We start from the raw sequence: 23,969 nt of genomic DNA on the forward strand, positions 1-23,969 counted from the left end.
TTCACCAGTCCTGTTCATAACTTTCATGGACAGGATTTCTAGGCGCAGCCACGGGCTGGAGGGGGTCTGGTTTGGGGACCAGTGGATTTCGTCTCTTCTTTTTGCCGATCACATGGTCCTGCGGCCCCTTCAAGACAAAACCTACAGCATGCACTGGGGAACAGCAGAGTCTGAAGCATCTGGGATGAGGATCAGCTCCAAGAAATTTGACGCCATGGTTCTCAAACAAAAAAGGGTGGCTTGACCTCTTCAGGTTGGAGGAGAGCTCCTGTCTGAAGTGGGGGAGTTCAAGTATCTCAGGGTCTTGTTCACAAGTGAGGGGAGAATGGCACGGGAGATCGACATACAGATTGGTGAAGCCGCCGAAGTAATAAGGACACTGTGCTGCTCGATTGTGGTGCAGAAAGAGCTAAGCTGAAAAGTGAAGCTCTCGATTCCTACCCTCACCTATGGGCATGAATTTGGGTCATGACCAAAATAATGAGATCTTGGATACAAGCAGCTAAAATGAGCTTCCTCCACATGGTGGCCGGGCACTCTCTTAAAGAGATCTGAGTAGAGCTCCTCCACATCGAGAGGAGTCAGTTGAAGTGGCTCAGCATCTGTATCGGATGCCTCCTGGGAGGCAACAAGAACAGGAAAAGCACAGAAATGAATCATCGCAGTTGATCAGGCAGATTTATACAGCCGACACTCAACCAGTAATGTTGTGTCTAGAAACATTCAGCTGAGAAAATGGTGACGAACAGTGTTTCCCACAGAGCTAAGCTTTGTTTAGTTTGAAACCTTTTAAATACCTAAAATCAGCTCAGATGGTAGGGGGTTCATCTGGCCCAGTGTTGGACTTCCACGGCGAGTTTCTTCACTTTCCTACAAACTCACCGCCATGTGAGATTTGTCTACTGTGGGGAATTCAACTGAACCTCGCTGCTAACCAAACTCTAACTACAATATCTTTTAAGAGAATTAAACATACCCAAATGGGAATATTTGGAAGAAAACCTATAAGTACTTACTTAATCAACTTGTTTTGTGCTCATTGAGCCGCAAATAAAGTATTAATTATTAAAGTAAATGTTTAACAGTACAACAATAATTTACAAGACACGCTACTCACGTGCATGTAATAATTTATGGGAACGTAATTTTCCTGGTGAAAAATGCGTACCTTTCACCTTGGTCACCGTAAACACCGTCTACGTGCTTACACCCCCTCCCGCTCTCCCCTGTTTTAACGCCAGTGTTTATTGGAGGGTTGCTTCTGCTAAACTGGTGCATGTCTTGGACATTTCGAATGTTGTGACAAAGCAAACGGTGGACAGTACAGACAGGTAGTGCGTTTCTTACTTATTTATAGACCCAACTCGAGCATTCAGAGGCTGCTGTTTGACTCCCATGATGTGTGTCGGTACTCACAGCACTGAAGATAAATGCACCGCAACCTCCAGTGTCTGTCCTGGTTTTTCCGCGTAATTTTGATGGACAGGGGGCTGAGGGTGTAGTCGGGGTTGTGACAGGGGCTTGTTTGAGCTCTTATCTCCTCTGCATCGGTCGCCATCATTTTCACTTCTCCTCCTGCCTTCTCTCCTCCTCCTCCTCATTCCACGCCCTCACCCGCTACGCCCGCGCGTGCGGTTTCCCGGCTGCGCGTGCCTGAGGATGCTCACTGTTTTCAGCTGACTAGCACGCGCATGGCAGGACTCGCTTTAAAGCAAATTGCGGACTCTACACAGGTGCATCTAATCTGAAAAAATATCATCGCGAAGTTCATTTATTTCAGGAAGTGAACTGAAAGAGTGAAACTCACATCATTTATAGTTCTATAAAAGAGTGGCACAAAGAAAGGTTTTGATGACAGAAATTCTAACGAGTTGTTAGCAGCTTCCAATAAGCCAAGCAGGGAAAACGTGTATGAAAATGTTCTAATCATATGAGACCAAATGTTAACATTTTAGCCCACATGCAACACTACATCACCATGAACACCACAACTAATGTGAAAGGTGTTGGTTGCTACTTGCTGACCGAAAATATTATGTCCTAGAATTTATTCAATGAGGTTCAAGTTGTTGACTTTCAGAAATATCTAACTCTATCTTTTCTGAGATGCCCACACACCATGGTTATTATTACAGTAATAATCATTGGGGAACTTTTTTGTCCCATTAGTTTCTTCAAAGGATGGGCAAACGGGTTTAGGTCCCAGTGTTCAGGTGTTTTAGACGCTATTATGTACAGCAAAGTCCCCTCTTCTGGCCAGTGTTTCTCCCTTTTCTAACCGATCTTTCATGGAGTGTACCTCGAATCTTCCTGCAGTCATATACTCCAGTATGTGCTGTCGACCCCCACAGAGCTTTGGCCTTTTAGATTCCTCTTTATGTATGGAATGTTTTTCCATAAGTTTTAATAATTTTTTCTCGACTTTTCTAAAGTTAGTTTATTATTCTTTGTATCCCTTTACTTTAACAGGCACGGGCTTAAGCAGTTCATTGCAGCACATTTTACAATGAGTAACCGAGTAAAGGAAAACACAAACAACATCACACATGCTAGCAAACCGAACTCTCCTACTGTTGTCATGTCGTTAAAACCAGGCAATCACAAATCCTCAGATAAATACCAACTTCCATATCCAGTGGGAACAACTGGATTCAGAGGGAATTTTGTAGATGGCATGTTCTTAATGCATAAATGGTGGCAGCTGAATGAAGTCGAAATGTACAAGTTATTACCCGAGCATCCAACAGTTGGACAGTACAGAGAGTGAGGATCAGCAGAACCAGAGATTTGTGGCCAGCAGTTTAACATGGGTCACATTTTACCATGCGATTACTCAGCATAAAGAATAACACAGTTATTTGAAGCCAATGGTTATATGAATGTACCCACAGATGTTTCTGAAGCCTTTGAACACAAATCTCATCGTGCATCTCTTCTTGCATTGCTCGCCTTCATTTTGCCTGTCCTCCTCTTCCTCCTCCTACCCTCTCTCACAATGCTGATGCTACAGTTACAAAAAATCAGAGAGGATGGTGCACACCCCATTCCACCCATGGCTGGGTTGCTGTAAATACTTTCTGAGAAAGTTTTAAAGGCTTTGCTTACATCAGACCATCACATTTACCCCATCTTACTTCTCAGAAATTAGACTTGCTGGTTCCACAAAAAAGTTGCTTTTGGTGGATAATAGCATTGTTTGATTAAAGCTCACTTGATTCCTTCACATTATTGCAGGAGAGCTTGTTTAGGATTTTAGAAATATTTAAGTGCTATGTTCTTTCTCTCTATCTATTATTCATGCAAGTTTGTCAATGACTGTTAAATTACTGCTTTGTGTTTCATTAGCCGTAGACTGGGACTCCAAGGCTTAGTCACTCATTCTGACTTCAAGCTGTGGATGTGTTGCATTTTGAAGTTTGAACCCATCAAACCTACAGTGACACAAATAAAACTTCTGTTGTTACAGTTGGTGCCAAAGATTTCCATAGGAACACAAAGATCGTGTGTCAGGTAGCCTGTTTTGTGATACGTCCCTTTTGGAGTATTCCAAGTCTTATATTTAATATGTTCTACAAGTAAATAACACACAACCTGTTGTGCTCATCTGGGTTTTTCTTATACAATGTTGATGAACGGGAGGCTGAGAGCATAGTCTGGGTTGTGACAGGAGCTTGGTTGAGCTTTGCAGGAAGTTAGGTATCCCAAAGAAATGATCTGATTTGGATGCATTTTGTTACACATGCAGGTCAGATAATTGATTCAATGTCAGAGAAGCTGGGATGCTTGAAGGGCACCTGAAGGCATAAGAGGTGACATCATGACTGGATGAATGAGGGGAAGCTTGCCACCTAGTTCACACAGTCTACCACACACTATATAAACACAATATTTAGTAGAATGGTGAAGGAAGAAAATAGTGAGTAAGAAATTACTTAACTATGATCGATATTGTCATCACAATAGTTACTAGTCCAATTATATGCTGTCCAGAAACCATCGAGATTCAACTGTAATACAACAAAAGTTAAAAAGTTGACTTGCTTTTTTTAATTTTATAAGGTGACCTTGTGTGCCCTGAAAGGCGCCATTTAAATAAAATGTATCAATATCATAATTCTTAATACACGCACGGGCTTAAACACATTTTTATTGTAAGACATTTTAAAAGGACTTCCAGAGTGCAAATAACAAGGAAAAAACCCAAACATGCCAACAATACATTGAGGTCAAGCATTAAAATCAGACAGTTGAACACAATGTTAGGCATCTGGATGAAATTGGTCTGGTTTGGATGTATTTTTACCACATTGGTTTTCAACAACCCAGAAGGGTAACATTAAGCAATCCATTATTAACTTCTGTACATTTAAATTATGTACAAATTCCAAAATACAGCAGTTTTCGCTACTGCTTATTTAAATTAGACAGATTTAAAATTGCTTGGATAAATAGTGTACACAGACAGCATGTCAAGTCAAGGATTTTTTCAAACTATTATAGCAGAGACCTCTAAAAAGCTACCATGTAGCTGTAGCTGTGCAATGATGCATGTAGTACTGCATATAACCACATTTACATGAATGGTTTTGGACCATTCTTACATTTTTTGCACCTACACACTTTTTGCCTCTTTGTATTGCTAAGTCTATTATAAACTGTTAAATAACAGTGATCCAGGTTCTGTGCTGCTCATGCAGTTAAAAAACAAACGTACATCTTCAGCACATTAAGTAAACTGCGAGACAACAAGTCATCCTGTAACACATAAGGTCTGTCTATAAACCTTTTTTTTCCCCCTCCAACATAACAGTAGAAGAGATTATGACCCTGCAAGTATTTCTACGGAGTCAACTGAATATGTGTACAGTCACAGCAAAAAAACAATATCAACCACTCTAACTTTTGGAAGTACTGTTTTTATATCCTTAACATTTACAATACAATTATGATTCACTATGATCTCTTGTGTCACTTAATTTAAATTAAAAGATGATCTCATGATCTCTCTGTTGATTTGTGACCCCAGGTGGGGTTCCAACCCTAACCTTGGGAACCTTTGTTCTGTATTTAGAAATTAAAATATAAAATTACACACAAAGAACAAAGGTAATGTTTGATGCTAAATATGTGTCTGATCAAAGTTCACTTAAGTCTCTGAAATGATCCCAGACTATTTGTTATACTTTCTAGAATTATTAAAGGCCAATGTCCACTGGGTTTTCTTGCAGGGTTTAACAATAACATGAACCGCAACAATGTTAGATTTAATGCCTTGTTTGTGTTTTAGTTGCCTGAGGCTGACACAGAATATACCTAATCTGTGTCCCAGAGTCAGCATAAAAAAATGTATGTCATAATTACACAGCACACATTCGGCTTTACATTGATTTTTACAAAGTGTAGAAAGAACAACCAATAAACAATAAATCTGTGTTCTGAATGGAAAAAGAGAAAAAAATCAACAGTTACAAAGCATAATGGTCATAACCTGGTAATATATTTATGAAGTTTTTTTTGCCTTGGCATAACATAAAGCATGCATATCATTAAAAAAGCATTTAGCCAACAAATAGATAGTTTGCAGTTTTTTAAAAGGCTTAATAAACTGTTTTCAGATTGCTGACAATTCCACTCGACAGATATTTGCTACTAAGTAGTCAGATAACCTAGACTTTTAAGTCATACATACACACTGTAACACACAAATAAAATCATCTGAGATAGACATTATCTAAGTCACAAAGCTAAAAGGACATAAAAGATGTCGTTAAAAGAATGGCAAGCGAACAAAAAAATATACCCAAAACCCATGAGAGCACAAAAAGGTTAGGCCTGTGCTTTCAGAAACAAACCTACAGATCTACAGAGCCCGAAGGCAAAGTCCTGGTATTGCTATATAACAATAGTTACAGCACTGAAAGGGCCTGATGAATAAAGAGTTATGTTTGTACCAAAAAGAAAAACATAACTGCAGTTTTCTCAGCAAAGCAAACATGTAGCAGAATTTATCTGCTTCAGAATTACAGCGAAACCAGTCCTCCCTCATCGTTTTAAAGGTCAGGTTTGCAGAGTATAGTGACATCTGTTGGTATTTATTGGAATTTGCAGCCGATTACCTCACCTTTCCAGTGTTTATTTGTTCCTCTTGCCATAATAATAAGACAGATCAGTATAAAAATGTGCACTTTTTAGGTAATAAAAACACACAACTTTGTATTTTGATGCAATTTCACAAAGAAGAACTTATTTATCACACAAAAACTAGGGTTGGTTGCATTTAGTTTGGTTTATGTGAAAAACACATATTGAACTTTTTTGGTATACCATTTAACAAACAAACTACAGCAAGGTGCTCATTAAAGGCACACAAACAAATGTTCCATCCCTGACAGGATTATTTTTGTATCAGTACTATAAATCTTGGTAGCTTGATAGTTACATACAAATAATCAGTTTACCTTACAAAATGTTCTTTATCAAATTTAAAAAAAATGTTGCGCATCAATTTATGCAACAACGGAAAATCTACAATTTTGAAGGAATCAGCATGGCCCTAGAAACAGTAACAGCAACCAGATCATCTGGGATATACAGCAAACAAAGAAAATCTTCTTAGAAAGCATTTTTATGTTTTTCCCAGGTGGTTTCCTGGAATATATTTACATGAACTCACACAAATCAGTGCTAAGAAAATTGTTATAAAATATAAGACACTTAAACCATTATCATGCCTTGAAAGTGTAACTACTACAAACACACTAAAATATACATTACTGTTTTTCATGGCATAAAACTATTTTACCAAATGGTTTGCACAAAAATCCTAAAGATCATGCCTAACTACAACAAAACCTAAAGCCTTGTTGATCTTTTTCTTCTAAATAAAGATGCCTCATTTGTTTAGTTTTTTTGTATAGCTTAGATCAGCTTTTAGTGCACCAGACATAACTAAACCTCAGGACATCTGTGCCCACCATCTGAATCCAATGCTTGTCTGTACAGGTGTTGGACTCTTTATAAACCCCACATCAGGTCTGGAGATCTAGCATCAGAGGTCACAATGTTGTGACCCCCTCACAGTGTTGTTAACACTAAACCAGAGATGGCTGGATTTGGAGTGTTGTCTCAACCAGGATGCATGGACTGATGACAAGTGGTGTCGATCAAGTTAAACGTAACTTTACATTTACAGTTGACTTTTTTTTTTACTGTTTGGTCTCTGTGTCATGGTGTTTATTAGTGACACCCTTGTGTAGACAATAACTGCAGACTGATTCTAGAAACAAGATTTATGAGGCAGATGTATGCAGCGCATGTATCTATGATCCTTCTATAGGTTTGATATTGAATGTCAATGTCAACTTGGTGCCGTAAAGCCAACTCTCTAGGGACAGGTCACTTACTCTGGGCTAACTTGCAGCAGAATGGGGTACACCAGTTTTATGACCCAATTTACACCAAATCACAGTTTTTTCAACAAGCAATCCATCTGAACGCTGAACTTTTGTATGGGGTAAGAACGCTGTCAAAAACAATGTGTATGTAAAGACGGAAATGTATGCATATTAGTCAATAGTTGTGCATAAGTAAAATCCAAAGAAGAGTATTATAAATGAAGCATTGTTCTTATTTTTATGAAATAGAAAACTAAAACATAGAATATAGTGGGTGGAGTTATACAATGATGTACAGTAGGTGGCAGTATGCACCTCTGAATTTGTTGCGAACCACCAGCAGAAGAAGAGAAGAAGAAGCAGCAGCATTAGCGCCAAAAGAACGGACCAAGAAACTACGGTACAAAGCCAGGTAATGTTAAAAAGTTTATATATGTCTTAATGTCGTTAATATATGCTCTTGGTCCTTATTTACTGGATGTGAGGTGTGACAGCGCATGCGCAATGTGAATCGACTAACTCTGTGCTCCACTAACCAGCCTGAGATCACGTGACACCAAGTCACTGATGTAAATTCGTATTCTCAAAGAAAAGAAATCGTATTCACAAACTGTTATAGCATATTGTATTCATAAAGAATAAACCACAACTGTAAACTTGAACTTTGTGTTTGTAATTTCTTGAAGCTATAACATTTTATTTTGTATTCTTATAGAGAAAATATACAATACCTCTTTTGGATTTTACTTATGCACAACTATTGACTAATATGCACACATTTCCGTCTTTACATACACATTGTTTTTGACAGCGTTCTTACCCCATACTTTTGTTGTCAATAAGTGTATCATGTATGATCATGTACTACTGACTGCCCAGGCTCGCCATCTAGTCTACAAACACTGGAAATATTTACGTCCCAACCTACTAAAATACATCATTCTTCAAATTATTCAGATTTCATATTAACAGCAAAAATCTGAAGTTATACATGACCTTACAAAAGTATTCATTTAATCTCAGTATATATCCAGCTGTTTTGTCAAGGCCTCAGAGGATTGTTAGAGAACATTAGTGAAGAAACAGCATCGTGAATTCATCAGCTGGAAATGGAAAAAAGCATGCCACACCTGCAAACCTTTCAAACATGATCCTTAATTTACACAAGAAGGCTGGGAACGGAAAGCAATTTTACAGAGAAGCAGCTATGAGACTCATGGTAACTCTGGAGGAGCTACAGAGATGCACACATCAGTTGGGGGAATCCGTTAATAGACCTACTCCACAAGTCTGGCATTTATGGAACAATGGCAAAACTATTATTAAAAGTACGCCAAAAGAAGTCCTGTTGGCAGTTTGACTCAAGCCCTGTAGGGGAACACTGGGAAAAAGTGCTGTGGTAACAGGAGACCAAAACTGAACATACTGTGCTACATGCAAAATGCTATATGTGGAGAAAATCTAACACTGCGCATAACACTGAACACACTATCTCTATGGTTACACATGGGGGTGGCAGTATCATGCTGTAAGGAGGCTTTGTTATAGCAGGGACATGGAAACTGGTCAGAGCTGATGAGAAGATGGACAAAGCTAAAAACAGGATAACCCTGGAAGAAAATGTGTTAGAGGCTGCAAAATACCCGATACTGGGGCAGAGCTTTTCCTTCCACCTGGAAGACCATAAACATACAACCAGAGCAACATTATGCTGCTTCAGATAAAAGGATAGTACTGTGTTAGAATAGGTCCTCTCTTGAGCATTTTGTTTTGGGTGAAAATACATCTAAAATGTCTAAATGGTTCATAGTCTCTTAGGCTTATTTTGTTGGATATTTGGTTCAAAAGTGTTTTTGACATCTTAGACATTTACTAGAACTCTAAACATGGACCTGTTTTAGACTACACTGACTGCCACCAAAAAAAACCTGAGCTAACTGACAAGATACCCATGTTTGTGTAAATGATATGCAAGTCCCGGACCATTCAACTCATGTTGTAGTAACATCCTCTGTGTTAATTCTCTCACAATTATGTACACTCACTGGCCACTTTATTAGGTACACCTTGCTAGTACCGGGTTAGACCCCCATTTGCCTTCAGAACTGCCTTAATCCTTCGTGGCATAGATTCAACAAGGTACTGGAAACATTCCTCAGAGAGTTTGGTCCTTATTGACATGATAGCATCACACAGATGCTGCAGATTTGTCAGCTGAACATCCATGATGCGAATCTCCTGTTCCACCACATCCCAAAGGTGCTCTATTGGATTGAGATCTGGTGAGTGTGGAGTCCATTTGAGTACAGTGAACTCATCGTCATGTTCAAGAAACCAGTCTGAGATGATTCGTGCTTTATGACATGGTGCGTTATCCTGCTGGAAGTAACCATCAGAAGATGGGTACACTGTGGTCATAAAGGGATGGACCTGGTCAACATCAATACTCAGGTAGGCTGTGGCGTTGACACGATGCTCAGTTGGTACTAAGAGTCCCAAAGTGTGCCAAGAAAATATCCCCCACACCATTACACCACCACCACGAGCCTGAATCGTTGATACAAGACAGGATGGATCCATGCTTTAATGTTGTTGACGCCAAATTCTGACCCTACCATCCGAATGTCGCAGCAGAAATCGAGACTCATCAGACCAGGCAACGTTTTTCCAATCTTCTATTGTCCAATTTTGGAGACCCTGTGTGAATTGTAGCGTCAGTTTCCTGTTCTTAGCAGACAGGAGTGGCACCTGGTGTGGTCTCCTGCTGCTGTTGCCCATCCGCCCCAAGGTTCGACGTGTTGTGCATTCAGAGATGCTCTTCTGCATGCCTTGATTGTAACGAGTGGTTATTTGAGTTACTGTTGCCTTTCTATCAGCTCGAACCAGTCTGGCCATTCTCCTCTAACCTCTGGCATCAACAGAACTGCCACTCACTGGATATTTTCTCTTTTTCAGACCATTCTCTGTAAACTCTAGAGATGGTAGTGTGTGAAAATCCCAGTAGATCAGCAATTTATGAAATACTCAGACCAGCCCGTCTGACACCATGCCACGTTCAAAGTCACTTAAATCACCTTTCTTCCCTATTCTGATGCTTGGTTTGAACTGCAGCAGATCGTCTTGACCATGTCTACATGCCTAAATACATTGAGTTGCTGCCATGTGATTGGCTGATTAGAAATTTGCGTTAACGAACAGTTGGACAGGTGTACCTAATAAAGTGGCAGGTGAGTGTATGTAGTGGTGCTGTTTGGATATTACAATTCCTGCAGCACAACTGACATTTTCCCAATGGCAACAAATCGAACCTGGTATCTGATGATGTCCTGCTGTCAGTGCACACCCTGAACAGCTTGGCTGTTTAACAGCATTTTAGATTAAAGTGTATGTTTCAATCCATCAGTACTGTTTAGTTAGTTTATGATATTAAACCAAAAGAAGCTGGCTTTGAGTTCTAATATATGCTTTATAACAGTTTGTGCTTTGTTTACACATTTTTCTGTGGACCATACATAGTTATAATTTGAAAGCTTACACAGCTTTTAGATCAGATAGCTTTGCTTGGTTGAAAATCATGGCTGTGAATAAACTGTACGTATGATTGACTCGTCTAAATGAGGTCTACGTGCAGCTTTAAGGTTGACATAATGTGTATTTCTCCATGGGCCAGTCAAGGGCTTCATCAAAATCCATTGGCAAGAATTGAAAATTGATGTTCACAGATGTTCTCCATCCAATCTGTCTGAGCTTGAGCTATTTTTGGAAAGAAGAATGAGCCAAATGTTCAGTTTTTTGATATGCAAAGCTAGTAGAGACACCCCGTCTGCCCCACCGAAATATATATGCAGGTGTAATTGCAGTTAAATGTGAGGAACCTTTTGATGATTATTTCAAATCTGTGGTACCGGCTATGATATTGCTGCTCATGTAAACAATTTCCAGGGTTGACATGAAATATGGGGGTGTAGACTAGAAAAAAATCAAGTACTGGAATTGATTGTTGAACACAGGCAGCTGCAAGAAGCTTTATTTAGAACAAATAAAAAATTAGGAAATAAACTGTTTTTAATGCAGCGTTTGTTGGTTAGATTAAAAAGCGACACATTTTTATTGCTTTTATTCCTTTTTAAATTAAATAGATATATACCATAGATGGACTATAAATAAGGATTGGCTCACAGTGATCTTAGTTGACACTAGAATGGCTTTTGCTCTTCTGATTAACAGATTGGTAGATATTACAGCTGGCAGGTAAAAACAGATTTATTTTCAATGTGAATCCTATCTCATTAAAATGAAAATCAATGTGTGGCATGAGAGACTCAGGATTTCTAACAGCAACGTCTCCTTCAGCAGCAAAGTGAATTCCTAGATTATTTCCCTCCGAGGTGTTGGTGGTGCACGATAACAAAAACCCTGTATGATTGTGTTGGTGAATGTGGTCTAAAGTACCTAAAGTGCTCAAAGAGAACAACCAATCATGCTGTATATTTACCAGAGCTATACCTTTCAAGAAAAAATCAAATACTCTTACATTTTCTTTGCTATTATACACAGAAATCTAATTTTCTTTTCAACAGCACATGAATTTTGAAGTGCTACTTTAATTTTTTTCAACTGTCTGTGCCAGAACTTGTTCAATGAAAAGGAAAGAAATGTTCTCATCAAGCAGAGCAAGTGTTAGGAGTAAAATCAGATAACGTAAATGAAATTTAGAATATAACCATTCACCTTTCGGTTAAAACTCATTGGAAGACAGATTAGTGCAATTCAAGCAGACCCACTTTCTGTAAAATTTGCATATCTAATAGCAGGTGTGAAACAATGTGGATACATTCATGCTTTAAAAAAAAAATCGGTTTTTGCAAATTGTGATAAAAAAGTTGCTGAAATTGCAGATTTTTTCTTCCTGAACAGGAGAATGATTATCAAGATTGTTAGAGGTTGCACTCTTTGTGTCTCTGCATCATAATCATTTTGTGCCACTTGGGTAATTTTCAAACAAGTCAAGCCCAAAACCAACCAGCCTCTCAGCTGAGCGCAGGGCCCTGAGGATCAGAGACAGAGACTGGTTCTTGGCACTGTGGCAAAGTGCTTCCTTGTTTAGAGAGTAGTGCTTCACCACCTTGCTCGTCATGCTGCAATGCAGGATCGCTTCCTGGGAGAACTTCAGGATGGAAAACTGAGGAGTCTTTCCTGGAAGGCTGTAAAGTAAATTTCTGTAGAGACATAAAGAGATTAGATTATATTACTGAACAAAAAAGCAGAACTTAACTTGAGGTACACTGCTTAAAATGTTCTGTTGTTACATACAATCATGGGCAAAAATTAACATTTTATATGGTTGTATTTTTAATTAATTCCAGGTTGCTGTGAAGAGTGATCAGATGATAGTCAATCAAGTGCAACGTTAATGAAGGTTATTAAAAAAGACCATAGTCCCAAAAATTCTTCTTTACAATGTGATTTATGGTGCGTTCTCATTGTACTCGTGAGTTGGATATATTTGGAATTTCTACTAGGAAAACAAACAAGAAAAATCTACTGAAGTTGGAGTTACGCCTGGAAAAGATGGAGCTTGCCAAGCAGCCCTGAGTCTAGTATCCAACATGGCTGCCATGGATACAGAATGTAGTAAAGGTTGCTGTAACCAGTAGTGCTGTAAATATCTATTTGTGAACACATTCATTTCGTCTTTTAATGCATAAAATGAAAAGAACCCTATTTTTCTTGGCTGTTACTTCCAATAGCAACTGGCACTAAAACAAATGGCAAATCCCACTGGTTTCCTATTTGCAACTAGAATGCTTTCAGCTTGGCTGTAATTTCATTCCCAGATCCAAGCTTCAGCTTCTAAAACAAATGGATCGCAGCATTAATCATGTCACAAAATAACCTGATAACATCATTTCAGTGATCTTACTGTTAGCTCAGGGGAAAGTATTAACAAGGGCTACTGTAATAAGTATTTCATTGTGACTGAATTAGAGGAACAGAATGGTTAATTTATAAGGGAATGGTGGTTGAAAATGTTCTTTTGTCAACCATGTTGACCTCAAAGGAAACATGTGCTGTCAGTGTGCATCAAAAAAGCTTTAAGGCAAGGACATCACTGCTAGTAAGATCACATTTAAATCAACTATTTACCAAACCATCAAGAACTTCAAAGAGAGACTTTGAACTGGTGCGAGGAAAGCCTCAGGGGGCCCAAGAAAGCTGGAACTGACAGCAACTGACTGTCTCCATGAAGAGTGTTTAATTAAAGGACTGAATTACCAGCAGAGCAGGGCTTTCCCAGAAACGGCTTTCCGCACACAGTGAGGTGAAAGGTTTTGGACACTGGGCTGGATGGAGCAGCCCAGTGTTGAGAACTGGTGGATTCTATGATGGTGATCTGGCCCAGTCCTGCAGTAGCGAAGCACCGCAAGCCATAACACCTACTACTCTATGACTCATAGTTGGTATGCCAAATATGTATTTTGTTCTGCTATTAAGATAATTTAATCTTGCAGTCTGCTTTCAGGGTTAACTTGTTTGGATGGCCAAACATGGACATGTTTACAATAATTTTGATTGTCCTCCACATGTCGACTATTTACCATAAAGGGGAATGGGTGATTTCAATTATTTTGAGACCACTTTATATCCCATACCAAACTCATTAGATGCTCCAACCTGACATTGATGTGACAGACTTGGTTAAAACATGAAATGATGTCAATGTGACACGTTGAACTTCACTTCCTTCACACTGCTGGCTGCAATGATCTATTGAACAACACACAGTAAATACACATTTAATAACATGACTGCCCTCAGTGCCTGTTTGAGCTGATCTTATTTTGATTCCCCCTCTATTACAGATATCAAGATGCATTTTAATAAGCAGTTTAGGATGAACACTAAAGAACATAGCTTTTGCTATTGCAAAACAAAAATATTTAATAGAGAAGGCCACATATCCCATCCCTAACTGGTCCCCTACATAAGCTTCATAAATTCTGGCCATGACTATATGACTGTACAGTTTTGGCAGGGAAACAAATTGCTTTAACATTTCTTAACATTTAAAAGCTCAGTACTGTCCTGTGTTGTCTGATCTATCTTGTGTGTTTCTCTCTGATTAGTTCGATTCTTTTTTGTCCAATCCTAACATATTATAATTTTTTTTTAATGTTTGTACCTGTGAAGTTTTAAGTTTGTTGGAATTTATTTATCCATCTGCTCTATGAGAATTTGTCACCTGTTCTCTTTGGTTCTTACTGGAAGATCTGGCCAGGGTTTGGGCCATAGGTACACAATTCCAGTGATCTTTGTTTATACTTTGCCTTGTGAGATTATGCTCAGTCATGCACTGATTAACACCTAATTGTGCCTGGATTGTTACTCTTAGAGGACATTTCTATCCCGTTCTTTATAAAAGGCTTTGCTCTTGGGTAGAATTGGGAACAAGCTACCACCCTTGGATGAAAAGCAATGAGAATGGATTGTATCAAGATCTTCTCTGTTAACACCACACAGACACTGTAGTCAAGATAAACTTTTGTCTTCCAAACAACTGACAAATAACTTTCCTGATATTCCAAACAATAAAAATGAGAAATTGATTAGTAGAAATTACATGACTGTACATTTCTGCCGCTGTCTATCCTTGAGCTTTCTGCAGAATTTCAGTTTGTCCTTAATTGCCAAAACAAATTCCTTGTATGTCCAAAAACGTACTTGGCAATAAAGCTTTTCTGATTCTGATTCTGATGATTTTTTTTCTTCGGCAGAGGTGACTTCTTTGCTTCCCTAGTTTTGACAAAGCTGTTGTTGTCACTGCACATACAGTTTCTGTATACTTTTCTAAAAAGCATGACAAGGTTTTCAAGCATATCTGTTGTTGTTTGTAGCAATCAGTGTACTAATTAGATGATAGAGTGATTTCAGATGGAGTTTTTAAAACACTGTCACTGCAGCCATGACTGTGCATCCATAAGCTTGCTTCTTTGTCACTAGCCAGAGCTACAGTGGAATGGTTTGGAGCAAAGCGTGGCCTAGACCTAAATCTAATTGAGAACATTTGCCAAGACTTGAAAATGGATGTATATTTTTGTCCACTTCACAGATAGGCATTACTTTGTGTTGGCCTGTTATCAAAATTTCGATCAAATACATTTGTAATGTGACAGAATGTTCAAGAGGTGTGAATATTTTGCAAAGCATTGTAACAAAAAACATTTAAATACAGGAGAATGCAGCCCTAAATATTTACTGAAAACTAGAAAATATATCTTATACTCAAAAGTCATTACTGTAGCTGAGCCTACAAAGAGACTGAGGTGCTGAATGGGTGGGTACCAAGAAGTCCAATGTATTGCATACCAAGAGTTTCATTATCAGAAATCTTTGTCATGACCTTTGCTACGACACAACAATATTTTAATTTCAAATGGACTGAAGAGTGTTTCTGATGGTTAAACAGGGAATCAGACCAATCAAAATGTATTTTGGCAGTCAGAGATGGGTTCCACACGTGTCAAACATCTATAATAATGTCCATTTTACTGATGAAATTGGCTGAGGCCTACCTGTGATATACAAATCCATCCAGTCGATAGCTAAATGTTTCTCTTAAGCTCTTGCCCTTGTTTAAATCATTTCAATGGATAGTTGCCTGCTGGATCTGTGCAAATTGTCTGATAACGTAATCTGAAAACAGTAACTTATGAAGAACTACTTTTCATTTATGCGACCTCTGCTCTCTTTGTTGTCTGCCCTATGTAAGTTATTGGCTGTAAACGTCCCTCTCTATACAGTGCAGATACATAGATAAATCTTTGGGGCTAGAAGAGTAGTCATTTGTAGGTCAAAATGGCAAAAACTGCAGAGTGTTTCCCTCTGTGGGACTGAAGAACATTGATTTCTGCTAAAGTGGTTGAACGGACAGTCTTAAAGAGTAAATGGAGTGATTCTTCATCTGTTAAGACACAAGCCATGTTCTATAGGGTGTGAAAGAGCGCTGACCTTCAGCTCACAATTTAGAATCAAAGACAGTATTGTGAAAACCCTGCATCTACCTCAGGAAACTGCTAAATATACTACTAAGACTATCCTTGAAGGATAAAGTAACAGAGAATATGTTGATAATATGTCATTATGCTGATTAAGGTGAAATCAGTCCCAGTTCCTATGTTCACCGAACATTTTTTCTAACGTTTTTCTGAGGCTGCTGTTTAAACATGAATCTCACAGGGGAGAGTCTCAGCTGGGGTTGTGCTCTCACAGCTGGAAATACAAGGGCAGGGCATCAGACTTCAGCACAGAGAAAGCAGGGCAATACATCCAAAGTAAATGTTGCTATTTGCTCTACAGTGTTAAAAATGGCAGATGAAGCCTTTTCAGGGTGTTTCTCTTCACAGCAACAGCACATGTTGCAAGAACACAGTACAAACAGCTCCGGAAAGGATTAATTCTAATTGAGCATGTTTAAACACATACTAAGGAACATTGATAGGCTGTGTCCGATACCATAAGTGTTCTGGGTGAAGCATACAGAAGTACAACTGGATCACATTTTCTTATGCTACAGCCACAAAGTTCTATGTATTTTAGAAGGATTTTATGTGATAGACCAACAGAAAATCGTGCATAATCGTGAAGTGCCTGGAAAATAAGATTTTTTAGGCTATTTTTCATAAGACAAAAATATGCTATGTAATTGAATCTCAGTATAAATCCAATAAGACCTCAGATTTATTAAACCTCAGAGGTTTGTTTAAGATCATTAATGTACAAACAGCATCGTGAAGACCAAGTAACACAACTGAAAGTTCAGGGGTAGGTTATAAATCAATATCCCAAGCACTGAACATCTTCCAGAGTTCTGTTCAATCAGTCATCTGAAACTAGAAAAGTATGGCACATCTACAGTCCTACCCAGGTATCTCCGTTGACTTAAACTGACAGGCTGGAAAAAACATTAGGGAACCTATAGTCAAAATGAGCCTTCACTGTCTCTAGATTTGCAAAGCTGGTGCAGACATACCGTAAAAAACCAGCAGCTGTACTAGGAGCAGCAAATGCTTCCCTAAAGTATTGACTCAGGAGGACTGAATGCAAATGCATGCCGCACCTTTAAGAGTTTTATTTGTACCACAAATTTAAAATCATGTGTCATTTTCTCTCCACTTTAAAACTGTGGGGTACTTTGTGTTGGTCTTTCACATTAGATCCCAATTAAATACATTTAGGTTTGTATTTGTAACAAGTTCAAGGAGGTTTCAATGTCATTGCTAGGTACAACAAGTCTGGAATGAGTAACTTTTGACTTCTTCTGTGCTGCCCATCTAAAACATTTTTGGAAACTTTTAGGACTGCTGGCCATGTGTAAAAGCAGCTTTATTGAGATTTTATAACCAAGTTCAGAATATCTCCATCTTGTCAATCTTGATTATACACCACTGGTTAGCTCTTATCATTTCTAAGCTACATTGTAACATTACAAAAAATAATTGGTAGCCACACACACACACACACACACACACACACACACACACACACAGAAAAAGAGAAGCAGGTGATGCCTAAAGAACAAACAGTCTGACAGAATGCCGTTCAGCAGCTGTCTGTCAGTGTTCAGCTTTAAAAGGGGTGTTTTTGAAGAACCTGTGAGCACGAGTTAAGACATCTGCAACTGATTGGTGTGCTCCTCAGCACCCAGACATACCCTCTTAATGGAGAACACCTGCTGCTTTGCAACATAACAAATTGGGTTCAAACCAAGTCTACAGGCCTCAGGTGTCAGTCAGGGTGGTGCAACAGCACGCACCTAGGACTGATGGCTGCATGGACTGTCTGTGGGCTCTTAAAGTTTTGTTTATGTAGATTCATCTTTGTAAGCTCTTAGTAAACTCAAAGACTCTAGGTTATAACTCTGAATAAAGTGGGCTATAAAATTGCTTATATAACTGCTTACTTCGTTTTTTATTATGCCATCCTGAGACATTATACACACACTACATATTTGAAGAAAAACATTATGCAAGGGATATTTAACTGTTTTACTGAGTATAAAAAGCCTTTTAACAAAAATTCCCAAAGCACTAAATGCAGTGTGGACCAGGTGTTCAACCATGTAATGTGTGCTATTAAGTTAACAGAATTGAAGTGCTTGTCAGAAAGCCTCAAACTACATGTGGATAATATTAGAAAGCTGAACAACAGTCTTTCACTAATGGCACATTTATTCCCTCTTGAAAAATGAAAAGCTTTAAATATAAAATACTACTAACACAGATGGCATGCAGATTCAATAGTTCCTTAAATTCTTTTATTGCTTTCAATAAGTAGCTAACTGTAGCATCAAAGGCTTCATTCTGTTGCATAAACTGGAAAGACATTCTCATTACGCTGACACATTAGTCTTGAAGGTAAATGTCGAGTTTAAAGTTGATTTTAGACTGTCTATCACACACAGCAAGAAGATTCAAAACAAAGCCTAAAACTACTGCATCTGCACTGAAGTCACACATTACATCCAAAAGATGAAACCTTAAATGCATGATATATACAAGCAGGGCGGCTGACTGTTAGATTATGAATCAACCACTTCTCAGGCAAAAAACAAAGAAAACTAAAATCTGTTTCATGTATTTCTTTGCCGTTGTGTGTTGTTCCTTATGCTTTTGTGTAACTCTCCTCACATGCAAAGCCTCTGTCCTATTGCAATTATTTTATTAACATTTCTGTAAGAATCCTGGTTGGCTGTCAGTTTTGTGTGTGTGAGACCTCCTTCTTCGGCTTCTTCTTCGTCTGTCTTTATAATTGCGGTTGGCAAACAACGAAATTGGTGCATTTCCGCCACCTACTGGTATGGAGTGTGGACCAGAATGTCTCTCAGGAATTAAATTCTATTGTACAGCTGTGTTATTTTTAGGTAACGAAATATTACCTGATAAATGTTACTTTTTGAGTTACTTCTAAAGAAATCAACTACATCTAATGTAACTCTAATTCTATTTAAATTTTGAATTAATTGTTGTCTCTCTTCCTGATATTTTTTACAGTGCAACATAACATGCTCTGTGGTTTCAACCATTCCACAGTATTCACATTTACCGTTACAATGTTTCCCTACAATAAAAAGAGTACTATTTTACCCAGTATGCACAAATCTTAGACAATAAATAATTGTTTCTTCCCTCCTTGCCCTTTCTGTTCTTCTCATTGCTCCAATCTTCTTTTGAATTTTATAAAACCAACGTCCTATCTTTTCTTTCTCCCATTCCTTTTGCCATTTATCCTTCATTTTCTGTTTAACATTTTTATTTCGGCTTTACTAACAATAATAACTAAATCTATTGAGAAATTTCTAACTGCTTCCTTTGCTGCCCTATCTACACATTCATTTCCTTTAACACCATAATGTGCTGGTATCCATAAAAGATTTATCATTAAACCCATCATATTTATTCTATATAAGCTCTGTTGAATTTCTATTAAAATATCTGGCCTGCTTTCTGAATGATTGTAGTGAGCTAACAAATGATGAACTAGAATCTGAACAAATTACTGATCTTAATGGTCTTATTTCTTCAACCCATTGAATGGCTAATAATATAGCAATCATTTCTCCTGTATATACTGAAAGTCCATCATTTATTCCTTTCCTTATTTTAACATTGAACTCTGGTACTATGAAAGCTACTCCAACTTTATTTAATATATTTTTAGAAGCATCTGTATAAATTTGAGCAAAACCAAAATATGTATTCATATAGTCCTGTACTATATGTGAATTTCTTATCCTCATTTCTCCTTTTCATCAAAGTAAAATCTACCATGGCATCTTGAATTATCCAAGGCTTTATCACTGATAATGGAAATGTTTGACCTGATCTATTTTGAATTCTGTTATTTTTTTATTTGCACTCCATCCAAAACGTCTGATATGTTTTATCTCTTTTTCACAGCAAGCTTTTATTGTTTTTTAGGTTTGACGATCCAGTCCATTACAATTTAAATTAGGCCAGTAATATAATGTCAATTGTTCTCTTCTAATTTTAAGTGGCATTTCTGCCATTTCTACCAATAATGATGTTATTAATTAGTAGTTTTAATTGCTTCTGTACATAATCTCATTGCTTGGTATTGAATACAATCTAATTTTTGTAAATTTGTGTGTGCTGCTGAATTATAAACAATGCTTCCATAAGGTTTTTAATGAATCCTTTAAATTCTTGCCCATTTGCTGTTAAACTTCGAGCGTTGCAATGTAAAATAAAGTGTTTTCTCTCCTATGTCCCTGACTTTTCAGTTTTGTGCTTCACTTGATCTGCACAGTTAATCACATACGCAATGAACAACATGATTTTCTCCACTGTGATAAGAGGTTCAGTTCTCTCTTTTGACACTAACTGAGGTGTTGAGTTTTGTTGAACATTTATCTCCCTCCTTCCAGTCTGTCCTTGGAGCCTCTTCACAGCTTCAGGATAGCTGATATTGTTAGTTGTTTTCATTTGTTCCACTTCAATGGCTTTCTTTCTAACTTCATATCCCCCAAAAGTCACTTTATATGTTGTCCCCCACAATTACAACATTTATCTTGAACATTTGCATCACATTCATCATATCTATGGTCACCCACACATTTTGGACACCTTTGTTTTCCTTTATGCACTGCTGCAACGTGTCTACGTCTTTGACACTTCTAACACCTGGGTGGTGGAGGGATATAGGGCCTAACTGAAAAGCTTATAAATCCTATCTTAAACCTGTCTGGCAGTACATTTTCTTAAAATTCAATCATTATTGATAGACTTTAAACTCTTTCCCCATTTATTGTTTTCAACAATCTTTTTACCTGATTCACCTCCACATCATGAATGCTCTTTTTAAATTTTTTCTAGATCTTCATTCAAAAGGTATTCCTATTATCACTCCCATCGTTACTTTCTTTTCTCCTAAAATCCTTTTTTCTCTCACAGATTTTCTACAGATTCCACAGCCTTTGTTGTTCCTCCCTCAGCAGAGTACGTCCAGGAGCTGCATGCTTGCTGGACGGACACAAGAGCCTTTTCCCGCCCGACAGCGGATGGCAGGGCCCTGTCTGCCATGCACGAGGCGCCCAAGTTCGGGTTGGGCTGCATGCCCCCTGTAGAGTCTGCAATTGCCTCCCTCATCGTTCCTCCCGATGAGGCGTTGAGGACTAATGCCCGTTGTCCACGACCGCAATGCCGTGTCACGGACGATTTGCTGTGTAGGGCCTACGACTCAGGTGCCCAAATGGGCCGTATAGGGAACTCACTCTCCCATCTGATGTTGGGCCTCTCCTCTTCGTTGGAGTCGGTTTCCTTGAACCAGTCGACTCAGGGCTTGTTGGACGCCTCTCTGCAGGCCTTCGCCCTGATGATGCGTGAGCTTGGACGCACACTCTCTACATTGGTCCATGTTCGGCGCCAGGTGTGGCTGGTGCAATCGCCCCTGACCGAGCCTTGCAGGAGAATGCTGAGGGCTCTTCCTGTGGCTCTTCGGTTCCGCCGCGCTGGAGGCCTCGGAGCGTACAGCCCAGGCCTCAAGAACACGGTAGCAGCTGGCAGGTCTCCATAGACCTCCCCGCCGGCCAGTTGCTGCTGGGGCAGCTAGGGACTCGTTCCGGGGTTCCCTCCCCCCTCCTGTCCCTTTCTTGGGGTCCACAAGCACGGCTCCTAGACCGAGACCAACTAGGGCCCAAGGGGACCATGGTGGGGCCCAGGGTTTGCGCCCAGTTCGGTCTGCTCATCCCGGTCGGTGTTTCCCCAGGCCCTCCTGGGGCCAGGGGGCCCGCCGGTGATGTTCTGGAGCCGGCGGTGGGGTTTTTCTCCCCGGGCCAGCTCAGTTATCGGGCTGTTCATGCCCCGGACTCGTGGGTGTTGTCCACTCTGTCCCGGGGATACCGTCTTCCGTTCTGCCACTGGCCTCCTACCCCCAGCCGGGCCAAGATGACGGTCATCTGCAACCCAATGAAGGCTCGGGCCCTGGACCAGGAGATCTGCACCTTGCTGGCCAAGGGATCCCGGGGTTTTTTATTCAGTTTATTTTCTGGTTCCCAAGAAGACCGGCGGTCTTCGTCCAATTCTGGACCTCCAGGGTCTGAACACTTTTCTCAAGATTCTGCCTTTCCATATGTTGACCACCCGGGCGGTTCTGCAGGCGATCTCCCCGGGAGACTGGTTCACGGCTATCGACCTGAAGGACGCCTATATTCATGTCCCCATTGCTCCGGACCATTGGCGGTTTCTCCGCTTTGCCTTTCACGGGAGGCACTTCCAGTTCCGGGTTCTTCCCTTTGGTCTTTCCCTTTCTCCTCGGGTGTTCACCCGGTGTGTGGCAGCGGCCCTTTCCCCCCTGCAGGCACGGGGACTGCGGATCCTGCCCTATTTGGACGACTGGCTCATTTGTGCTGCAACCCACGATCAGGCGATCCGAGACACCCGGACGGTGCTCGCCCACATACGTCAGCTGGGTTTGAGGGTGAACCTGGAAAAGAGCAGCCTGACCCCCTCCCAGGTGACTATTTTCTTAGGCATGGATCTAGATTCTGGTTCCATGACCGCCTGTCCTTCTCCTCGGCGTGTCGGCGATATCCCGGCCGTGCTTCCGAGCTTCCGTCTTGGCAGGGCTCCACGGTTTGTGGAGTGGCTGCGTCTTCTGGGCATGCTCCCTGCTGCGTCCAGCGTGGTGCCTCTGAGGCTTCTTTCATCGCGGCCCCTGCAAATATGGCTGAACGGGGTCGGCCTGGACCCCTCCCGGCGTACTCACCGGCTCCGACGGCTTCGGGTTGTGCCTCGGTGCCTACAGTCTCTGTCCCAGTGGCAGAGCGGGTCCTACATCATGGCGGGTGTCCCGCTCGGCCCCCTTCCGTGTCGGAGGGAAGTCGTCCATACGGATGCTTCCTCCAAAGGTTGGGGAGCGACCTGGCAAGACCGTGCGGCTCAGGGGGTGTGGTCCCCGCGGCAGTGGAGGTCCATATCAATGTTCTGGAGCTGATGGCTGTGTTCCTGGCGCTCTGTGCTTTCCTTCCAGGGCTGCTAGGACGACATGTGTTGGTCCGGTCGGACAACACCACGGTTGTCTTCCATATAAATCACCAAGGGGGGTCCAGATCTCTGAGACTACTGTCCCTGGCCCGGCGGTCCCTGGTCTGGGTGGCGCCACGCCTTGCCAGCCTCAGGGCAGCCTATGTTCTGGGTCCGCAGAATGTCTCAGCGGACTTTCTGTCTCGGCTGGTACCACTTCCGGGGGAGTGTCGGCTTCACCCGGAGGTGGTGGATCGCATTTGTTTGCCTCCAGAGATGCAGTTCACTGTCCGCTCTGGTTTTCCCTGATGGACAGTGCCAGTCCTCTGGGCTGCAACGCACTAACACACAAGTGGCCCCAGACCCTTCTCTACGCTTTTCCCCTATTTCCCCTGATCCCCCAGACGTTTCTGAGGGTTCTTCAGGACAGGCACGAGCTTCTGCTGGTAGCCCCCTTGTGGCCAGGGAGGACCTGGTTTCCTCTTCTGCGCAGACTCTGCTCCAGCTTACCGATGCGCCTCCCCTCCAGGAGAGA

General features: G+C 40.4%; 2 protein-coding genes across 3 annotated transcripts in view; both read right to left on the reverse strand.

The window, feature by feature from the left end:
• Positions 1-1,659, reverse strand: part of si:ch211-51h4.2 — a 142,447-nt gene extending 140,788 nt beyond the window's left edge. For both annotated transcript variants that reach the window (XM_047375732.1, XM_047375731.1), the window contains exon 1: positions 1,417-1,659. In XM_047375732.1, coding sequence (XP_047231688.1) covers positions 1,417-1,561 — 145 coding nt within the window. In that variant the 5' untranslated portion in view covers positions 1,562-1,659. The remainder of the gene's footprint in view (positions 1-1,416) is intronic.
• An 8,842-nt stretch (positions 1,660-10,501) lies between these two features.
• LOC124873382 (inactive N-acetylated-alpha-linked acidic dipeptidase-like protein 2) overlaps positions 10,502-23,969 on the reverse strand; it is a 677,436-nt gene continuing 663,968 nt past the window's right edge. The window contains exon 17 of the mRNA XM_047373999.1: positions 10,502-12,613. Within this exon, the coding sequence (XP_047229955.1) occupies positions 12,367-12,613 (247 nt within the window). The 3' untranslated portion in view covers positions 10,502-12,366. The remainder of the gene's footprint in view (positions 12,614-23,969) is intronic.

Source organism: Girardinichthys multiradiatus, chromosome 9 (genome assembly GCF_021462225.1).
Source record: "Girardinichthys multiradiatus isolate DD_20200921_A chromosome 9, DD_fGirMul_XY1, whole genome shotgun sequence".
In the NCBI taxonomy this organism is placed as follows: Eukaryota; Metazoa; Chordata; class Actinopteri; order Cyprinodontiformes; family Goodeidae; genus Girardinichthys; species Girardinichthys multiradiatus.